This window comes from Elephas maximus, chromosome 6 (genome assembly GCF_024166365.1).
Source record: "Elephas maximus indicus isolate mEleMax1 chromosome 6, mEleMax1 primary haplotype, whole genome shotgun sequence".
Taxonomy (NCBI): domain Eukaryota; kingdom Metazoa; phylum Chordata; class Mammalia; order Proboscidea; family Elephantidae; genus Elephas; species Elephas maximus.
Genome location: NC_064824.1, coordinates 63,661,049 through 63,679,799, shown reverse-complemented (window position 1 = coordinate 63,679,799; position 18,751 = coordinate 63,661,049). Strand labels below are relative to the sequence as shown.

General features: G+C 37.9%; 1 protein-coding gene across 2 annotated transcripts in view; it reads right to left on the bottom strand.

Annotated features, from left to right (window-relative positions):
- CSRNP3 (cysteine and serine rich nuclear protein 3) overlaps positions 1 to 18,751 on the bottom strand; it is a 209,479-nt gene that overhangs the window by 76,622 nt on the left and 114,106 nt on the right. For both annotated transcript variants that reach the window (XM_049887346.1, XM_049887347.1), the window contains one exon: positions 7,779 to 7,949. In XM_049887346.1, the coding sequence (XP_049743303.1) occupies positions 7,779 to 7,926 (148 nt within the window). In that variant the 5' untranslated portion in view covers positions 7,927 to 7,949. The remainder of the gene's footprint in view (positions 1 to 7,778; positions 7,950 to 18,751) is intronic.

Sequence of the window (18,751 nt, the reverse complement as noted above, 5' to 3'; positions counted from 1 at the left end):
CTAACAAGTGTCCATTCATTTATACAAGTATTTATTAAGTACAGGTGTTAGACATACAAAGACCTCATTTCTACCTTTAATGAGCTTACATTCATTCCTTCAAAATTCATTTCAACTGCCCGGCTTATTAAGGTAAGGGCATGTGGATGTAGGAAAATATGAAGGCAGGGTGCAAGATGATGAGAAGGTAAGGAGATCTACTGTGAGCAGGAGGAGGAGAGGAAAACAACTGGAGCAGCCTGATGAACACCTAGTGCTTTGAGATGGGAGAGAAAATAGACTGCAGGCCCCTAGCAGAATGGCTGTGTGGTGATAATGAACTGCTGAGTAGAAAAACACACAGTTTTATCATTATCTCCAAAACTTCTTAAAAGTTCTCAGATGTTTTCAGTGAAAAAGGGATATGGACTGAAGAATATAGGGTAAAGTGGTTAAGAATCCTGGCCTGCAAAAAAAAAGAAAAAAAGATTGAATAGTGGAGCAAATGATGAAGGACAGAAAGATATGTAAAGAAATATAGTATCTCCTTGTTAAGAATTGAATTGTGTCCCCCAAAAATGCGTGTCAACTTGGCTAGACCATGATTCCAGTGTTGTGTGATTGTCCACTATTATGTGATCTGATATGATTTTCCTATGTCCTGTAAATCCTACTTCTGTGATGTTAATGAGGCAGGATTAGAGGCAGTTATGTTAATGAGGCAGGACTCAATCTACAAGATGAGGTTGTGTCTTGAGTCAATCTCTTTTGAGATATAAGAGAGACGAGAGCAGAGAGATAGGGGACCGCATTACCACCAAGCAAGAAGAGCCAGGAGCATGCTTCCTTTGGACCCACAGTCCCTATACTGAAAAGCTCCTAGAATGATGACATGGGCCTTCCCCCAGAGCTGACAGAGAGAAAAAGCCTTCCCCTGGAGCTAGTGCCCTGAATTTGGATTTCTAGTCTCCTGAACTGTGAGATAAAACCCTGGTGACATAGTGGTTAAGTGCTATGGCTGCTAATCAAAGGGTGAGCAGTTCGAATCCGCCAGGTGCTCCTTGGAAACTCTATGGGGGCAGTTCTACTCTGTCCTGTAAGGTCGCTATGAGTTGGAATCGACTCGACGGCATTGTGTTTGTTTTTTTTTTGTTTTAAACTGTGAGAGAGTAAATTTCTCTTTGTTAAAGCCATCCACTTTGGTATTTCTGTTATAGCAGCACTAGATGACTAAGACACTGCTAAGTTGAAGGAAAACAAGAGTAAGAAGTAACAAAAATGGGTAGGAAGACAAAGAAAGAAGGAAAAGGGGTTGTGGTCTGACTTTGGAACACTGGAATTTGTTTTTCAGGGGTAGAGCTATTCTAGTTAGCAAAAACATTCTGGGCGAGACCATGGACATAAGACGCTAAATGGTAAAAGGGTGGCAAAGAACATGAATGGAATAGAAATAGGCTAATGGGTTACCACATAGTTACTGATATCACTCAGTTTTATGGAAGATATTGGGATGGAAAGAAGGGAGATCTTTGCCAAAGTTTTTGAATGTTCATGAAATACCAGGAGATTCTGAGGCGATGGCAAAGAGGATGAGTAAAATGAAAGATTTAGGTAAGTTTTCATGGAGAAAGGCATTGTATACGAACCTCGTAGCAGGTGAAGAACTTCAATAGTCAGAGATTGGAAGACAGAGGAGAGGACATTTCAGCCTGAAGGATGAATAATAAATAAGGCCAGGGGATGCAGCAAGAGTTAACTATCTCTGATTCCTTATTATTGGAGTCCATGATCTCTCAAATGAAATGATCTGATAACAATTCCACTGTATTAGTCAATAGGACTTACAGTACATTCAAGTGAGCATTTTCTAAAAGGATCACTAGTTCATATCTACCTTCCTTCACTCTTGACTATCCCAACTGCTTAAGTCTCTTACCTCCAACAAACTAAACACCTAATGATTCAACTGGCCAGTGTTTGGTGTTCAAGTATGGACACTGACCTAGTACAGGCAGATGTTCAGCTGGCTCCAGGACTGGTCCCATAAAAAAAAAAAAAAAAAAGCCCGGGCTAATTGGTTCTTTTTCAATACAGGAGGATGCAGAGAATAAGGGCATCTTTTGATTTAACAGAAGCATTTCAGAGCAGGCTTGTCCTATGCTGCTTATCTCTTCCTACTTGGTCTCAGCTCTAACTTACAATGCTATTTTGGATCCTTGTTCTTAGAATCACATTATCACAGAGTAGGAAGGTGCTTTTGTGGGTCATGTGATTCTACCTCCTGCTTAAATTAAAGACATCCCCTAAAACCCCTGTGTTCAATCTCTGCCTGAACACTCCTCTAGTATCTGGAAAATTGTTAATTGAGGGGTAGATTGCTACATTGGTCTTTGTTATACTCAGTTCTCAAACTAAAACCACAATGCTGGGTAGACATGATCTGTCACTGTATCTCCAAGTTATAGTTACTCTTGGAGTCTCTCACTTTGACATGTCTGAAAACAGCTAGCACAGAGCCTGTAAGACACATGATACTTGCTGAAACTGAATCTAAATCTTCAATGCACTCTCCTGCTTAGTTAACAGAGCTGACACGGTTCAGTCATACATCCAGTAGAGTTTCAAGTCCAAATGTGTTTGCTGTTGATTTTTATCTCCAGCTCCATTACAAAATGTGGAGTCAGTGAGAAGGAAATGGCATTGGAGAAGACTCTGACTTAGCTGCCTGTTTATGCATTGCATATTCAGAGAGAAAGAGAGGTAACTAAGAAAGGAAGGAAGGAAGAAGCAGGGAGGAATGGTGAGAAGGAGGGAAAGAAGGAGGGAAGGAAAGAGAGACACATGGATTTGCATTCCAGCTCTTGGATAAGTTATGAATATATCTCTGAACATTAATTTCTACATTTACAAAATGTTAATAATGATGGCTTCTAATCACACAACATTTTTTATACCAAATTGAACACAAGAATGTTAGTGTTTTATAAAATTCTATCTCTAGGCAAGACATCTATTGCCTGCTTTTACGTGCAATTTAGAGTATCCTTTTACCTCTCCTTATTTTCACTTCCTAAATACTGTACACTGATTTGCATAAACACTTTGTTTCAGAAAAAGCCATACGTGCCTTTTGGGAGGATGCTTCATTACACAGCTTCTCATTACCCTTGTGAAGTGCCAAATACCTTGAGAGGGCAGAAAAAAAAATCAGTCCTCTCTAGTTTCTCTGTAGCTCTCCTTTTGACAGTGCTCAAGTGCAGGCTGATGGGCTATAGAGCCACAGGGATTTGATGAAACAAAGCGTTCCACAGTAATACAGAATCCAGCTGCTTCTGTCTCAAGGGAAGTACCAGATATGACCTTGGTTGATCGCTGGTAAGTATGCTAGTTGCCTAGCAAAACTCAAAAGTCCAAGGAAAAAAGGCATCACATCTTTACTGATTTATACCTATTAAGCTTTTATTATCATAATGAGATGTGCTGCAAATTGAATATTTAATAGAAAGCTTAGAATAGCATGAAATTTTCTACTACCATAGCTGCTGACAGGTACCAAAAACAATCTTACCGATGTTTATATCTCCAACGATAACAAAATGTTATGTTACACAATATGTCAGTGCTTATAAAGTACTGAGTACATGGGATATTTTAAATTTTAAAGATAAGCCCATGGTGAGTGAGATTGTGAAACTAAATTTGAGTTTCTAATGCTATATAAATTGGATAGTCTTAAAAAAACCTTCTTTACTTTAAAATAGGTAATTACTTTTATTCTTGAAAATAGAAAAATAGATTAAAAATATAATTTATCAATAATAACATTTCCAAACGTTTACGACCATAGACGACATGAAGTAATATACATTGGAATACTGCAGATAAGTAAATACCTTCAGCTAGATGAATAAATAACAATTTTCTCAAAATCTGCATATAAAATCTTGGACTAGCGAATCATTTTAAATGCATTTCTAGAAACGAGAAACCCTCTTAACTACTCCTCTCACCCTGGTTAAAATGCTTAGATCTTTTACACAGCTAACAGTCTAGGTACTTTGTCTTTTCATTCTTTGTTATTTCTCCTGATTTAGCTCCCTCTACAATATGAATATGATGAACAAAGCAAGCTATTAAATAAAAAGGGAATTTTTATTAAATAATTTCTTTTATTATCTTTAAAAAGTCCTGAAAGATCTCTGCTAGATTTCATTTAATACAAAGTCAAATCAGCAATTTAGTAAACTAATCATTGCCAGCTACCACTGACATTAATGATGACCTGAAACCTTTCAGTAACTTCTTGGACAGCATAAAACATGTCTATTTTAGTCAATAGGAAAAATAATCTATGAGTTGACATAACTCATAACAAAAGTCTAGTTGGCTGAAAATTTTTTAGTATTGTATAATTTAGCTGATCATGCTACTTCAATCTGTTGCTTTGCATTCATGAACATAATCTGAATTACTGTTAGCAATTTTTGGCTGATTAAATTTAAAACTTACTTGTTGCAGAGACACATAATATGAACAGAAATAAAAATTAATAATATAAGAATTCATCCATCATTCTATTACCTCAGCAAATCAAACCATATTCAATTTTGCAGGGAACCCAGGCTCCCTCTACCCTTACACACTCTTAGACTTTGCCTGGGAGCTTGGGTAAAATTCTTTTCTTACATTATCTCATGGACTTTCATATATTGCCATAAAATCTCCATAACTATCATGACAACATATTCATTGTATGAGTTACCATAACTTAATGGATAATTTTCCCACTCTTGGCATAAAGTAATTCCCCTCCCCTCATTCTTTATGTTACCATTAACCACCAACATTTTTGGTTATGTAGCTTTCCCCTTGTTTTTGATGTTTCCTCCTTCACATAAATTCTCAGAAATGCAGAGTTTTAGATATGAATATTTTTATGGCTCTTATACATGTTGCCAAAATGCTTTCTAAATTTCACCACCAATAGTAATGTAAGTTCCTAAGATTTGTACTGTGATCTTCACTAGCACTTAGGTATTAGTATTTTTTATTCACGGGAGGAGTACTAACTGCACAGGAATGAAATGGCATCTTATTTGTATTGTTTTAATCTGAATTTTATTACTATTAATTTTATTAATACTTGCTAACCATACTTCTTATAATGTTAATTAACTTTGGGGGAAGATCTTCTTAGTGTTTATCTTAAAAATACACTTTTTTAATACTCTAGAAAATAAACCTATACCACATTAACTGCAAATACTTTTTCTCAATATAGATCGTTTCCTTTACTTTGGTTTTTTTTTTTTATTAACAGATAAGTTCAAAATTTTCATATCGTAAGACCTGTTCAGTATTTTCTCGTGTGATTTTTTTCTATTGCTTCAAAGCTCAGCTAATGATTCTGGCAAATGTCTGAGAAATATGCAACTTCCCCATGATTTGACTTTAAAAAATATCTATTTAATCAATCTGGGACATATCTGGGCATATGGCATGAGGTGTAGATTTAAGTTATCTCTTTCCTAAATGTGCTAATAATATACACTACAACCATTTACTGAGTAATCTTTTTATTAAATAACCCTCTTTTCTATTGTTATATGATGCTGATTTTCTCATATACATTATATTTTCATATGTAATACATTGGAATTTTCTATGTTTTTGTATATCTAGTGCAGTACCAAAAGTTTTAAATTGTATTTTTTCTACTATGATTTCATATCTAAAAAGGCTTTTCAACATTTGTGTCTTCTTTTCAAAAATATCTCTTTATTCTTATCAGCTTATTTTTCAAAATAGATTTTTATTACTTTCTAAGTAAATTCAGTAAAGGGTTTTATTCAGATTGTACCCTTATATTTACAAATTGATGTGGAGAGCATTGATAGCTTCATTTATCTTTATAACCAGAAACATAACTTGTCTCTCCACTAATTAAAGTTTCCTTTTATAGCTCTCAATAAGTAACATTTTAAAGATATGTTCAACAGTATATGCTAATTAAAGGGCAGGATGAGATAGTGGAAAAGGTGGAGTCTATGTAGTGAGACATGTATATATGTATGTACCCAGGTTCAAATCCTATGTGATCTTAGACTCTCTGGACCTCAGTTATTCTTCCTCTGTCAATTCTCAGGATTTCTATAAGGACTAGGGATAATGCATGTAAAGCTATTGGACCATATCATGTATCCAATAATATTAACACATGCTTAGTACTTGACATTTTTACAAAGTTCTTTCATTTATAGCATTTCACTTATTCTGTTTGATCACCATAAACCCGTTAGGTGTTCTTGTTATTACTAGTTTAACTACCAGATTTTTACGTATTTAATGAGCACTTTCTGTGTTTGCCCTCCGCGCCCTCCCCCTCCACGAGGCATTCTCGAAAGCGTGGTATGCTAAATTTTCTTTACAGTAATATGTAAAAAAAAAAAACCTGACATAGTGGCACCTATACCTTACGGGGGTGGAGGGGCATGGCCGGCAAACAAAAGCAAAAGATGCACATTATTTGCGCAAAAATATGGTATTAGTGCTAAGATCATATAAGTACACAGGAAGCTTCTTTTGAATCAAAAGCAGAGGCTCATTTCATACCATTGTAATATATGCAAATGTTTTGTTGATCATCTACATCACACATTAACTTTGTCTCTGAATAGTTTATGAATTTTCTGCTATATTAATTGTAATTGCCCTTTCATTATATTTTCTAATTAGTTTTGCTTGTTTATAAAATGCTGTTGATTTTAATATACTTATCTCATGTTCAAATGTTTTATTGTGTTCCTCATTAACTCTTAAAAATGGAATTGATTCCTTTAGTTTTCTGGGTTGCCAAATTTTCAAAATAAATTCTACTTTATGGAATCACATATTAATGCAATCAGCCTCTTAACTGGAAAATGGAAAAAACAAGACCAGTTATCTATCATGGTATCATGATATATTCAAACCTTCCTATTTAGGAAATTCAAGAAAATTATTTAGCTACTTCTAGTAAGTTTCTTTTCAAGGAGCCCTGGTGGTACAGTGGTTAGTGCTTTGGCTGCTAACCAAAAAGCCCTTGGTTCAAACCCACCAGCTGCTCCACGGAGGAAAGTCTGCAGGGGAAAGTGGCAGCCTGCTTCTGTAAAGATCACAGCCTTGGAAACACCATAGGGCAGTTCTACTCTGTCCTCTAGGGTCATTATGGGCCTATGGGTCAGAATTGACTAACGGCAATGGGTTTGGTTTTTGGTAGCAGTTTCCTTTAGCATGTAGATTGTACCACCTTAAGAATTTTCCTCATCAGTCCTGCAAACCTCATAATACCTTGCCTGACAGGAAGCGTTGATATTAGTGTGCCAAAAAAGTAATCAAAGAGAAAGCATGCATCTTCTTTATCTCTTTGTGGGTTTTAATATTATCTTTGGGGATGAGAGAACAAAGGGATGTGGCAGAAAAGAGGCATAGGCTGCACACACTTGCACACTGGGGAGAGTTTTTCTGCTTTCTCGTCTCTTCTTAATGCATGCAACAGCATTTTCATTGAATCAGTTGTTTGGCATAATCAAAAAATCCACTGCAAAAAGTAATCTCAATAAGGGAGTCCAATGAGTTGCCTCAAAAATATTTCATTTTTAGTAAATCATTTTTTTTGTTTTAGATTAATTACAAAAAAAAAAAAAAAAAAAAAAAACAAGGATAAATAGCAATAAAGATGAAAAAAAAAATGACTAAGATGACAATTACTTTTGCTGTAGACCCAGACAATCCGCTTCAGGTATGACTTCAGTACTCACGGGTGAAATGATTAGAGGTGGATGGATTGACACTGTCCCCACTGTCAGCACTTTCACTGCCGGAAACGTCATCATCCGATTCTCGCACAGAGGAGCAGGGTGAGGAGCCGTCAACTTCTTCAAACTTCCTCTTTAAAATTCCACTCATAGCTGCAGCGCTGTCACATGTACCTGTAACAGGAACGGGAGCAACGAAGCATTGAAATATTTGACCGCTGAATGTGTGGCCAAGGTCTCCGGAGTCATCTTTACATGGTTCTTTATACACGAGCTGAGCTATCACTTTCCCTTGAAAGGATCACTAAGCAGATTTTTTTTTCTATTTTTAAATTAACAAAAATCACATTAAATTAAATATGATCACTTGACTATTTGGTTACCAAAATCTATCCGTTTTTTTAGACATAATTCATTTCATCTTAGTACCTCTATTCCTTTTTGTCAGAAAATTGAGAAAACCTGCATGGCTCCATGAAATTCTGCAAAGGAAAAATAAATGCTGATGTCCGCCAAAGTTATAAATGATTACTGTTTTATATATACTTCATTTGAAAGAAACAGATAAGCATCCTAAAATATCAAACTCAAGTTTTAAAACACAGGAAACAATTATCTGCACACAATGAAGCATATACGATCAGTTCTAAATTTTAGGTAGTTTCCATTTCAATAATGTGACAAGGTTCTCATACCACCCAGTTGCTGAATCTGTTGCCACCAATTCATAAACTCTCTATGGCCATTTACCTGGGAGTTAGCACTAATTGAGTGGGAGTGGTGGGGTGTGATTTCTTCTAAATCATTTCTCTACAATAGATGGGCTTTCCCCTCTCCTTGGGCCATCCTTTCTCCATCTTCGTCATTTACCTTGATATACGCACAGTCAGCTAATGGACACAAACTTTCCTTAGGGTACATACCTTAGCTTAGATGTACACGTTCTTACATTGCTAAATGAGGTTAACTTAGCATAAACTATTACTAAGCTGATTCCATGCATTCCATCTTCCAACTTATTTACGTCACCTGTTTTTAACTCATTTAGAGTCTTGACACCACTCTGTCCTTTCTCTGCCAGGGTACTGCTCTGGGAAATCTCTGAAATTATCCCTTCTCTGTAGAGAACACAGAGCAACCTGCTCAGATCCACTTAGCTGAGCCAGCTCTTCAAGGTCTAATTCAGTGGTTTTCAAAGTGTGATACCTGGATCAGCAGTATCAAATCACCTGGCAGGGAAATTGTTAGAAATGCAAATTTTTAGGCCCCACCCCAGATCTTCTGAACCAGAATCTCTGACTATGGGGCCTGGCACTCTGTGCTTTAAGAAGCCCTCCAAGTGATTCTGATGAATACTAAAATTTGGGAACCACCTGTCTAATTTCTAGTCTATCTTCAGCAGTTCCTCCCTGGCTTTAGCCTTCCTTGAGTTCACGCACACACCAGCCCTAGTCGCATAAGCTGGCACTCATGTAGTTGTCAAAATCTTTTCCTTGGCCAAAGTATGACTTCTAGTGAAATTAAGTACTTCATTAGATGTGCCATAAGTATTTATTATTAATTACAATTTACTGCATGTACCTGATGAGTAACTACTATGTATATAGTAGACTCCTTCTTGGGTACAGTAGGGGATACAAGAGAAAACAGAACTGTTGTTTACTGCTGTTCACTCAACCCCGACTCATAAGAACCCCATGTCAGTAGAAGAGTCTGCCTTAGTCTGGAAGCTCGCTCCTAGTCTGGAAGCTCTGCTGATACATATTCAGCATCATAGCAACATGCAAGTAGATGGATAGAGGTTGAGTATGAGGTGCGCTGGCCAGGAACTGAACCTGGGTCTTCCACACGCAAGGTGAGAATTCTACCACTGAACCACCACTCCCCTCAAAGATGTAATATCCACTAAACCACCAAAATCAAACCCAGTGCTGTCAAGTCGATTCCAACTCATAGCAACCCTGTGATACATCAAACTGATTGCCATCGAGTGGATGCTGACTCGTGACAACCATTAACCCACTGCCATTGAGTCGATTGTGACTCAAAACGACAATATAGGACAGAGCAGAACTGTGCCATAGGGCTACCAAGGCTGTAATCTTTATGGGAGCAGACCACCACATCTTTCTACCATGGGGCGGATAGTGGGTTTGAACCACCAACCTTTTGGTTAGCAGCTAAGCGCTTAACTGTTGAGCCACCAGGGCTTCTTTCCACTATGACACTCGTTGCCATCAAGTGGATTCCAACTCACTGTGACTCTAGAGGACAGAATAGAATTGCCGCATAGGGTTTCCAAGGAGCGGCTGGTAGATTCAAACTGACGAACTTTAGGTTAGCAGCCAAGCTCTTAACCACTGTGCCACCAGGGCTCACCTCCATCTAATTAGGAATACTTCTGCATTGATGTCCTTGTTTTAGTAATCCACGACTTTGCTATGTTAACAATGAAGATAACTGATAGCAGTAGGAAGATACTGAATTGTCTACTCTTCTGAGAATGAAATCTCCTCACTCTGATTTTACCACGATTCACATTAACCCAAGCCCAAACCCATTTGCCATTGAGTCGATTCTGACTCATAGCAAACCTATTCACATTAGCATATTATTTTCTCTATCTTAAAGAGTGTGAAATGCATAAAATGTTCATGCGTATCTGAACAGGATGAAGAGAAAAAGATATTTTAAGTAAAGTTTTTGAAATAAAAGTAGGACAAGATATAAATTTTAAAATGGTTCACTTCAAACAAGATGCAAAGTAATTCATTAGGGGAAGGCTTTAAGACTTAAAGTGATACAAGATGAAAACTTATGTTTAGAAAGTACATTTTTATAATAAGATACTGCAATGGAACAGTTAAAAACTATGTCCTTCTTAAGCTCTACCCCCTCACTGCCACATCCTCCATCTTCCTTTGGAAATGCAAGTTTCTCAAGAATCAAGGACATTCAATTGGGCTACAGATAACCTGGCACAACACCATGAAGGGTAATACTTGGTGCCCTTCTCTTCGTTTCCCATTTCTTCAAGAATGAGAGGAGGGAATTTTTTTGAGGGATGATATGGAAATTGGAAAGTTTCAGTGTTTTTTTTATTTTTTCTTTTTGGTATTACAGTTGAGATTAGCAAGACTTGAAGCAATGGTGTTGAAGGTTGGATATGATTCTGCCTAGACCTTTGGAACTGAACGAACCTGAGCTAGGAAGGAACTGGCTGCTGAGAGCAGGCTCTAGTATCTAAGCCAGAGATAAAAAATTGAAATAATTCCATACTGGCATAACCTTAATATAAAGCAAAAAAAAAAACCTGTTGCCATCGAGTCGATTCTGACTCATGATATATTCCCAGTTAAGTGCTAAATTGCTTGTACAGCAACCAAGTATAATACTACCTAGTTTCACTGCCTGTTAAAAATACATCTGATGAAGGGAAGGACAACACTCAATACATGGAAGGTCAGCTCAATTGGACTGGACCAAAAGCAAAGAAGTTTCCGGGATAAAATGAATGCTTCAAAGGTCAGCGTAGCAAGGGTGGGGGTTTGGGGACCATGGTTTAAGGGGACTTCTAAGTCAATTAGCAAAATAATTCTATTATGAAAACATTCTGCATCCCACTTTGAAATGTGGCGTCTGGGATCTTAAATGCTAACAAGCGGCCATCTAAGATGCATCAATTGGTCTCAACCCACCTGGAGCAAAGGAGAATGAAGAACACCAAGGTCACACAACAACTAAGAGCCCAAGAGACAGAAAGGGCCACATGAACCAGAGACCTACATCATCCTGAGACCAGAAGAACTAGTTGGTGCCCGGCCACAATCGATGACTGCCCTGACAGGGAGCACAACAGAGAACCCCTGAGGGAGCAGGAGATCAGTGGGATGCAGACCCCAAATTCTCATAAAAAGACCAGACTTAATGGTCTGACTGAGACTAGAGGAATCCCGGCAGCCATGCTCCCCAAACCTTCTGTTGGCACAGGACAGGAACCATCCCTGAAGACAACTCATCAGACATGAAAGGGACTTGACAGTGGGTAGGAGAGAGATGCTGATGAAGAGTGAGCTAATTATATCAGGTGGATACTTGAGACTGTGTTGGCATCTCCTGTCTGGAGGGGGGATGGGAGGATAGAGAGAGTTGGAAGCTGGCAAAATTGTCACGAAAGGAGAGACTAGAAGGGCTGACTCATTAGGGGGAGAGCAAGTGGGAGTATGGAGTAAGATGTATATAAACTTATATGTGACAGTCTGACTTGGTTTGTAAACGTTCACTTGAAGCTCAATAAAAGTTAATATAAAAAAAAATACATCTGAGCATAACAAAATGTCAAAACAAAATATGTGGACCAAATGGCCTGTGGTTTACCAGTATGTAACCCCTGATCTAGGCTTAATGGAGAAGTAGTAAAGGTAGCTTGTTGTCTTCTCTTATACCATCCAAACAATCTTACAAGGAAAGAATACAAGATTTAGAGAAAAGGCCCTGTTAATAAAGGAGCTGTAAAGGAGCTGTGTATACCTGGTTTGCTTGTTACCTGTGTTGGTTTTCTAAAAATCTGATGGCAGCATGGCTGGCTAGGAGCTGTGGTGCTAACCAAAGCACTTGGCTGCTAACCAAAAGGTTGGCAGTTTGAACCCATCAGCCACTCCAGAGAGAAAGATGTGGCAGTCTGCTTCCATAAAGACTATAGCCTTGGAAACCCGATGGGGCAGTTCTACTCTGCGGTATAGAGTTTCTATGAGTCAGAATTGATGGCAATGGGTTTTATATGGCTGGCTAGGAGTCCCTGAATGGCAGAAATTGTTCATCACTGGACTACTAACTGAAAGGTTGGTGGCACAAACCCACACAGAGATGTCTCAGAAGTAAGGCCTGGCAATCTGCTTCTGAAATGTCACGGCCTTGAAAAGCATATGGAGTGCAGTTTTACTCTGCACACCTGGGGCCACTTTGAGTCAGAATGGACTGCAGTTAACAACATGTGGCTAGCTAGATATGAATCCAGATGAGGAGAAGGAATACTAGTCTTATTGCTGCCATAGCTCCTGAAAGATCCACATCTTGTGTTTCTGTTCCTAAAGGGGAGGCATAGTTAAACTTGGTAGAAACAAAGCCAGTGAAAAACCAGTCAGGACTTCAAACTGGTTTTATATACCATTGAAGCCCAAAGAATAGAAGAAAAAGCTGGGCAGACATTCATTTAATCAAGAAATGAGGAACTGAAAGTCTAAACTTAGGTAATAAACATATTTCCATAGCCATCATTTTCTAATTCATAAAACACACACTAATCAAGGACACCACTGTTTCTCGCTTGGACTAGGGCTAACCACCCCCCCACGCCCCGCAAAAAAAAAAAGAGCCTTCTAATTATTCTCCTCCATCCAGTACTGTTCTCCTTCAGTGTGTTTTCCAGGTGGCTGGAAGGATGACAAATTTAAAATGCAAATCTGATCATGGAGTCTATGGGTTAAAACTCTTAAGTGGCTTCAGGTTAAGATAAAGTACAAAATCCTCAAAATGGTTTATAAAGTCTTTAACAGACTAGCTTGGCCAACTTCTTACTCCTCATTTTGAGTCACTGGCCTTGTCTATACTTCAGCTCTCATGACCTTTCAGTTTTTCCCACTTGCCATCTCTCCGTAGTCTGAGGCCTTTTGCTGTACCATTTCTTCTGATCTACTTTTTTTTTTTATAGTACTTACCACTTTGTAAATCCTTAATATTTATTTACATATTTCTATGTTTATTATTTATTGTTTTCATCCCTTGCTAGAAGACACAAGGGCAGGGATCTTTGTTTTGTATACTAATGATCCAAAGGATCTAAAACAGTGGTTGGTACAAAATAAGCCAGTTGCTGTCGAGTTGACTGACTCATGGTGACCTCGTGTGTGTCAGATTAAAATTGTGCTCCATAGGGTTTTCAATGGTTGATTCTTCAGAAATAGATTGCCAGGGCTTTCTTCTGAAGTGCCTCCAGGTGGACTCAAACCTCCAACCTTTTGGTTAGCAGTCAAGCACATTAACTGTTTGCTTTACCCAGGGACTCCAGGTATAAAATAAGTGTTCAATAAATATTTGTTTGATAAGTGAATGAAATCCTTTCATTTCCATACTTTAATGACTTTATCAATGCCTGTTTGGTTTGCTAGACCGAAAGCTCTATGAAGGCAGAAATCACGTTCATTCAATTCACCTCTCTATCCCCACTGACCAACACAACATCTGGTATACAGTACCTTATTGAATGAGATTCAAAATGAAAGATGAAAAGAATCTCAAAATGCCATGCAATATTTTCAGCTTTTTTTACTTGCAAACAACACAAAGTCAACTATAGCTAGCTTAAGCAAAAGCATTTATTGGAAAAATACTGAGCTAGTTTATGCAGTCTATGGTAGTACCGAAGACCAAATTCAGGAAATTCAGGAACCAGGGATTACAGCCATGATTATAGGTGCAAAAATTCCTGGATCTTTTCTCTATAGCTCTGCTGTTACCAGGTCTAAGTTGCAGCAACTGCTATTTCTCTCTGTTCAAGTTTAATGTTTCATGGCCCATCTTGGGTTAGTCCGCTCCTTGATCATTCAACTGTATGGCCAGTAGGCAGAGGGGGAAACCTTGTGAACTGAGAACCACACAATTAGGCACACACAGCTCCAGAAAAACTCACTCAGAGGCTACAATAAGTTCAAATTTCATTTCAAAGCCAATATTTCCTCCTCGTCTAACACCAATTTATTTTATTTTTTCATTTATCAATACAGTCCATGATTTCACCACTTGGCAGCTTTTCAGCTTAGGATTCCTTTCCCCTGTATCTATAACCCTTTGCCCACTGAAAATTTAATTAAGAACAAATTTACTTTTAATAAACATCTTGAGGTCTTAGAAATCTATTATTCTTAATTAACATATACTATTTATTTCCTATTTGTATCAGATGTAACCATGTTCAGCAGCCTCTGAGCACATTTTTGAAAAAGTAGTAGAAAATGTAACTATTTCTAGCTCTCTCCTCAAAAAAAAAGTTGATAAAGAAACCATACTAGATTTTCTGTGGTTAAAATTACAATTATTTAATATATTTTTTGCCTATTGGGAATGCAAAAAGAATGATGAGCTCAAAGGGAAAAATATCAGAAGCCAGGAAGATATAAAGAGAAGGACACCAAAAGATGATAGATAAAAAATGTACAGTTTAATGCCTTAGGAAGAATGACTTAATCCAAATACTGGGTTTCTTTGGAATCTTGCTCACATCACTTTCTTTTGATAATCTAAAAATTTTACAGTCTTCATAGGTAACTCATTGAGTTCTTACTATCATACTTATAGGCATCTAATTTTAGTCCTGTTTTCTATTTATGTTCTATCCCTATTTTTTAATGCTTTTTTTTTTGTTGTTGTTATTTATTACGAGGAAATGGCCACAGAAAATATGCCTTAGGAATATCATCAATTCACCACTTTGGAGGAGCAGATTAACTGATTTGAAGAATAACCAGTTTGGATTGCCAGATAAAATGCAGGACGCCAATTAAATTTGAATTTCAGATAAAAAATGAGTGACATTTGGGACATAGTTATACTAAAAAAATTTTGTTGTTTATCTGAAATTCAAATTTAATTGGGCATGCTGCATTTTATCTGGCAACCCTAATGGTCTCTTGGTGAAAAAATAAAATGACTGCGAATCAGCAAAAACATTTACATAAGAAAAGCCCCCCAGTAATTCCAGCCACCAAAAAAACCAAACCAAACCCAGTGCCATCGAGTCGATTCTGACTCATAGCAACCCTATAGGACAGGGTAGAACTGCTCCATAGAGTTTCCAAGGAGCGCCTGGAGGATTCGAACTGCCAACCCTTTGGTTAGCAGCTGTAGCACTTAACCACCAGGGTGTAGCATATGAATATTCCTGCCTTTTACCAATCAGATGAAACCCAATAAATAAAAACATTTAAGGTCATTATAATGAATCAGGAAATTATCAAATGGGACAAGGTGAGGAGTAGGTGGGGGTTAACTGGTTAAGGGAAGGCTTGACCTATATCACTGATGCAAGAAGAAATGCATTTTAAAGGAAGTAGCTACAAAACTAGCAAATAAGCAATGCAATATCCCAGGTAAAAGGAACAGAGGGGTTCTTGATGATTCTATTTGTTCCGTTTAGCTGGGATGTTGGGTTTATCCATTGCATTGCTTATTTGCTAGTTTTGTAGTTAATCAAAGTAAAAGTAACCTTTAACTGCAAGGATCATTAACAAAGGCCATTCCACCTTCACAATGTGGCATAGATCGAGGGGCATGTTGAACAACCTGAACTACAGTGTGGCTTGAGAGAAAATTTTTCATAATTTGTTAAAAAACAAATTAATTTATTTTTCATTCACATCAAATTCTTCAGCAAAAATAAAAAGCTAAGAAACTATGGGAAAATGATATTCCAATGACCTGGAAAAGGTAAGGTTGTTCAATCAGCAACGATCTATGGTTTAGAAAATACAAGTGTCTGGATTGAACTCCATAGAAAAAGTTTTTTTTCCTTTTTACCTTCACTTAGAATGGAAGGTAATTTTGATGTTTCTTCTCGTTGCTTAAGCAAATGCAAATGATGGCATAAGACACATTGCAAGCAGACTGGTAAAAAATATAGCTGTGTGGCTTGTAGGTGATTTAAAAAAAAAACACTGCTGTTGAGTCAATTCTGACTCATAGTGATCCTATAAGACAGAGTAGAACTGCCCTATTGGGTTTCCAACAGCGATCCTTCAGGACAGAGTAGAACTGCCCCATAGGGTTCCCAAGGCTGTAATCCTTATAGGAGCAGGCTGCCACATCTTTCCCCTGCAGAGTGGCTGGTGGGTTCGAACTGCCAACCTTTTGGCTGATTGCCTTAACCACTGTGCCACCAGGTCATTGATGACAGCAGGTGGGAAAAACTTAGCTGGCAAAAGTAACTTTATTCACAGTGCTGCACTACATTAACCAGAGTGTCTACCAGGCCACACAAAGGATGAAGGCAGTCACTCAACTGAAGGTGTTTAAGTTGCATTCCAAGGAGTCCTGATGGCACAGTGGTTAAGCACTTAGCTGTTAACCAAAAGTTTGACGGTTCAAACTCCCCCAGTGGCTCTGCGGAAGAAAAGATCTGGTGATCTGCTCCCATAAAGGTTACAGCCAAGAAAACCCTATGGGGTAGTTCTACTTTGTAACACTGGGTCACTACGCGTTCAAAAATTGACTTGACAGGAACTAACAACCACCACCAGTTGTATTCCAATTTTCAAGAAAGAAAAGCTAAGTTAAGAAACCATTACACTGTGTTAGCTGTATTCTTTTGGGTGACATCTGTAGTTAACCAGACGTGTTCCTAAATACCTGTATAAATTTTAAGTAAGTTTATACTAAATCCTATCCTATAAAAAACTATGATCTTGGGTAGTCTGTGATGTTCTCCCCTTACACTCTGTTGGCTACAGACTACCGTTTCAATACTAAAAGAAATAATCACTAGTTTGAACAGTTACCCTTCTAAAAGAAATGGCTTCTCAGGTTTCATAATATCTGAACAGTTCTCAAGGTTACCCAAGGACTTTGGCTCAGTTTTTAAACCCTTTTCTTGTTCAACCTTGAAACAATTTTTTTTTTTCTTCTCTTTGAACCGTGCTTATATTCTTTGCGTAGGGGACTGCAGAATTGTGATCATGATCTTCACCTTTAAAGACTACCTCCTCAATACTGAGTATTATGTGGCATCAGATTTCTCCTACATCAACCATGGTAAAAGTAAATTCCCAGTGTCATTTAGAAGTTCCTCTCTGTGCTACTACATGGCTCTTAGTTTCAGTCACAGTGATCCTGGCCTCAGCTCTTTCCCTAAGGATGCCTCTTAAACGTGGACTAAGCAGTCATTCAAACCCCTCCCCACTAAAAAAAAAAAAAAGCAACTAGTTGCTGTTGAGCCAATTCTGACTCATAGTGACCATATAGGGAAGTTTTTATGCACTGTGTTTTTTGTATCTGTTCTATGATTTGTTGCTAATGTTTAACTTCAACCATGCTTACATTCTTTTTGTGTGTGTTTCTTCCATTGGTATAAAGCCTATATAGATCAGGAGAAGTACAAGGCAAGAGCCTGTTATGCAGAAGAATAAAACCCATCGCTGTTGAGTCGATTTCAGATCATAGCAACCCTATAGACAGAGTGGAACTGCCCCATAGGGTTTCCAAGCAGTGGCTGGTGGATTCGAACTGCCAGCCTTTTTGTTAGCAGCCTGAGCTCTTAACCACCCTGCCACCAGGGCTCTGTGCAGAAGAATAGGGAAGGTGAAAAGGCCTTAAATTTCCTGAGATCCGCTAGGTGCTAGTTACTTTACAATCTTGATCTCACTGACTGTTTCCAACAGTGTTAGCAGTATTATCCTCATTTTAGAGTTAAGGAAATAAAATTTCAGAGAGGTGAACTACTTTGGTCAAAGCTACTCAGCAAGCCAGAGCTGGAACCCGGTGTGCCTACACACATTGGGTTGCTATGAGTGGGACTCGGTGACAACGGGCTTGGTTTTTGGTTTGTCTACACTATGCTCCCTCCCTATGAGGGATTCTCCAGGTTGCAAATACGAAATAACAATAGATAATAGTCTGATTAAAAGAAAAAAGTGAAAGTGTATGTGAAGGGAATGTTCCTTCAACAGCACTATTTAATGTAATTGTTTATTACAAGATAAAAAAAAAGATAAGCCACTACAAAAGCAATGGCATAAGCAAAAGAATCATGTATCATTAAACATAAATTATTCCACACATTCTAAGAATGGTTATGCATTTCTCTATTAAAAAAAAAAAAAAATTCTTCCACAATACTCAGGCCATTTCTGCCTTAACCCATTTGGCAAGAGACTAGCTTATCTGTCGCCAAGAGGCCAGGGATTTGGCGGTGATTTTACAAGGTAAAA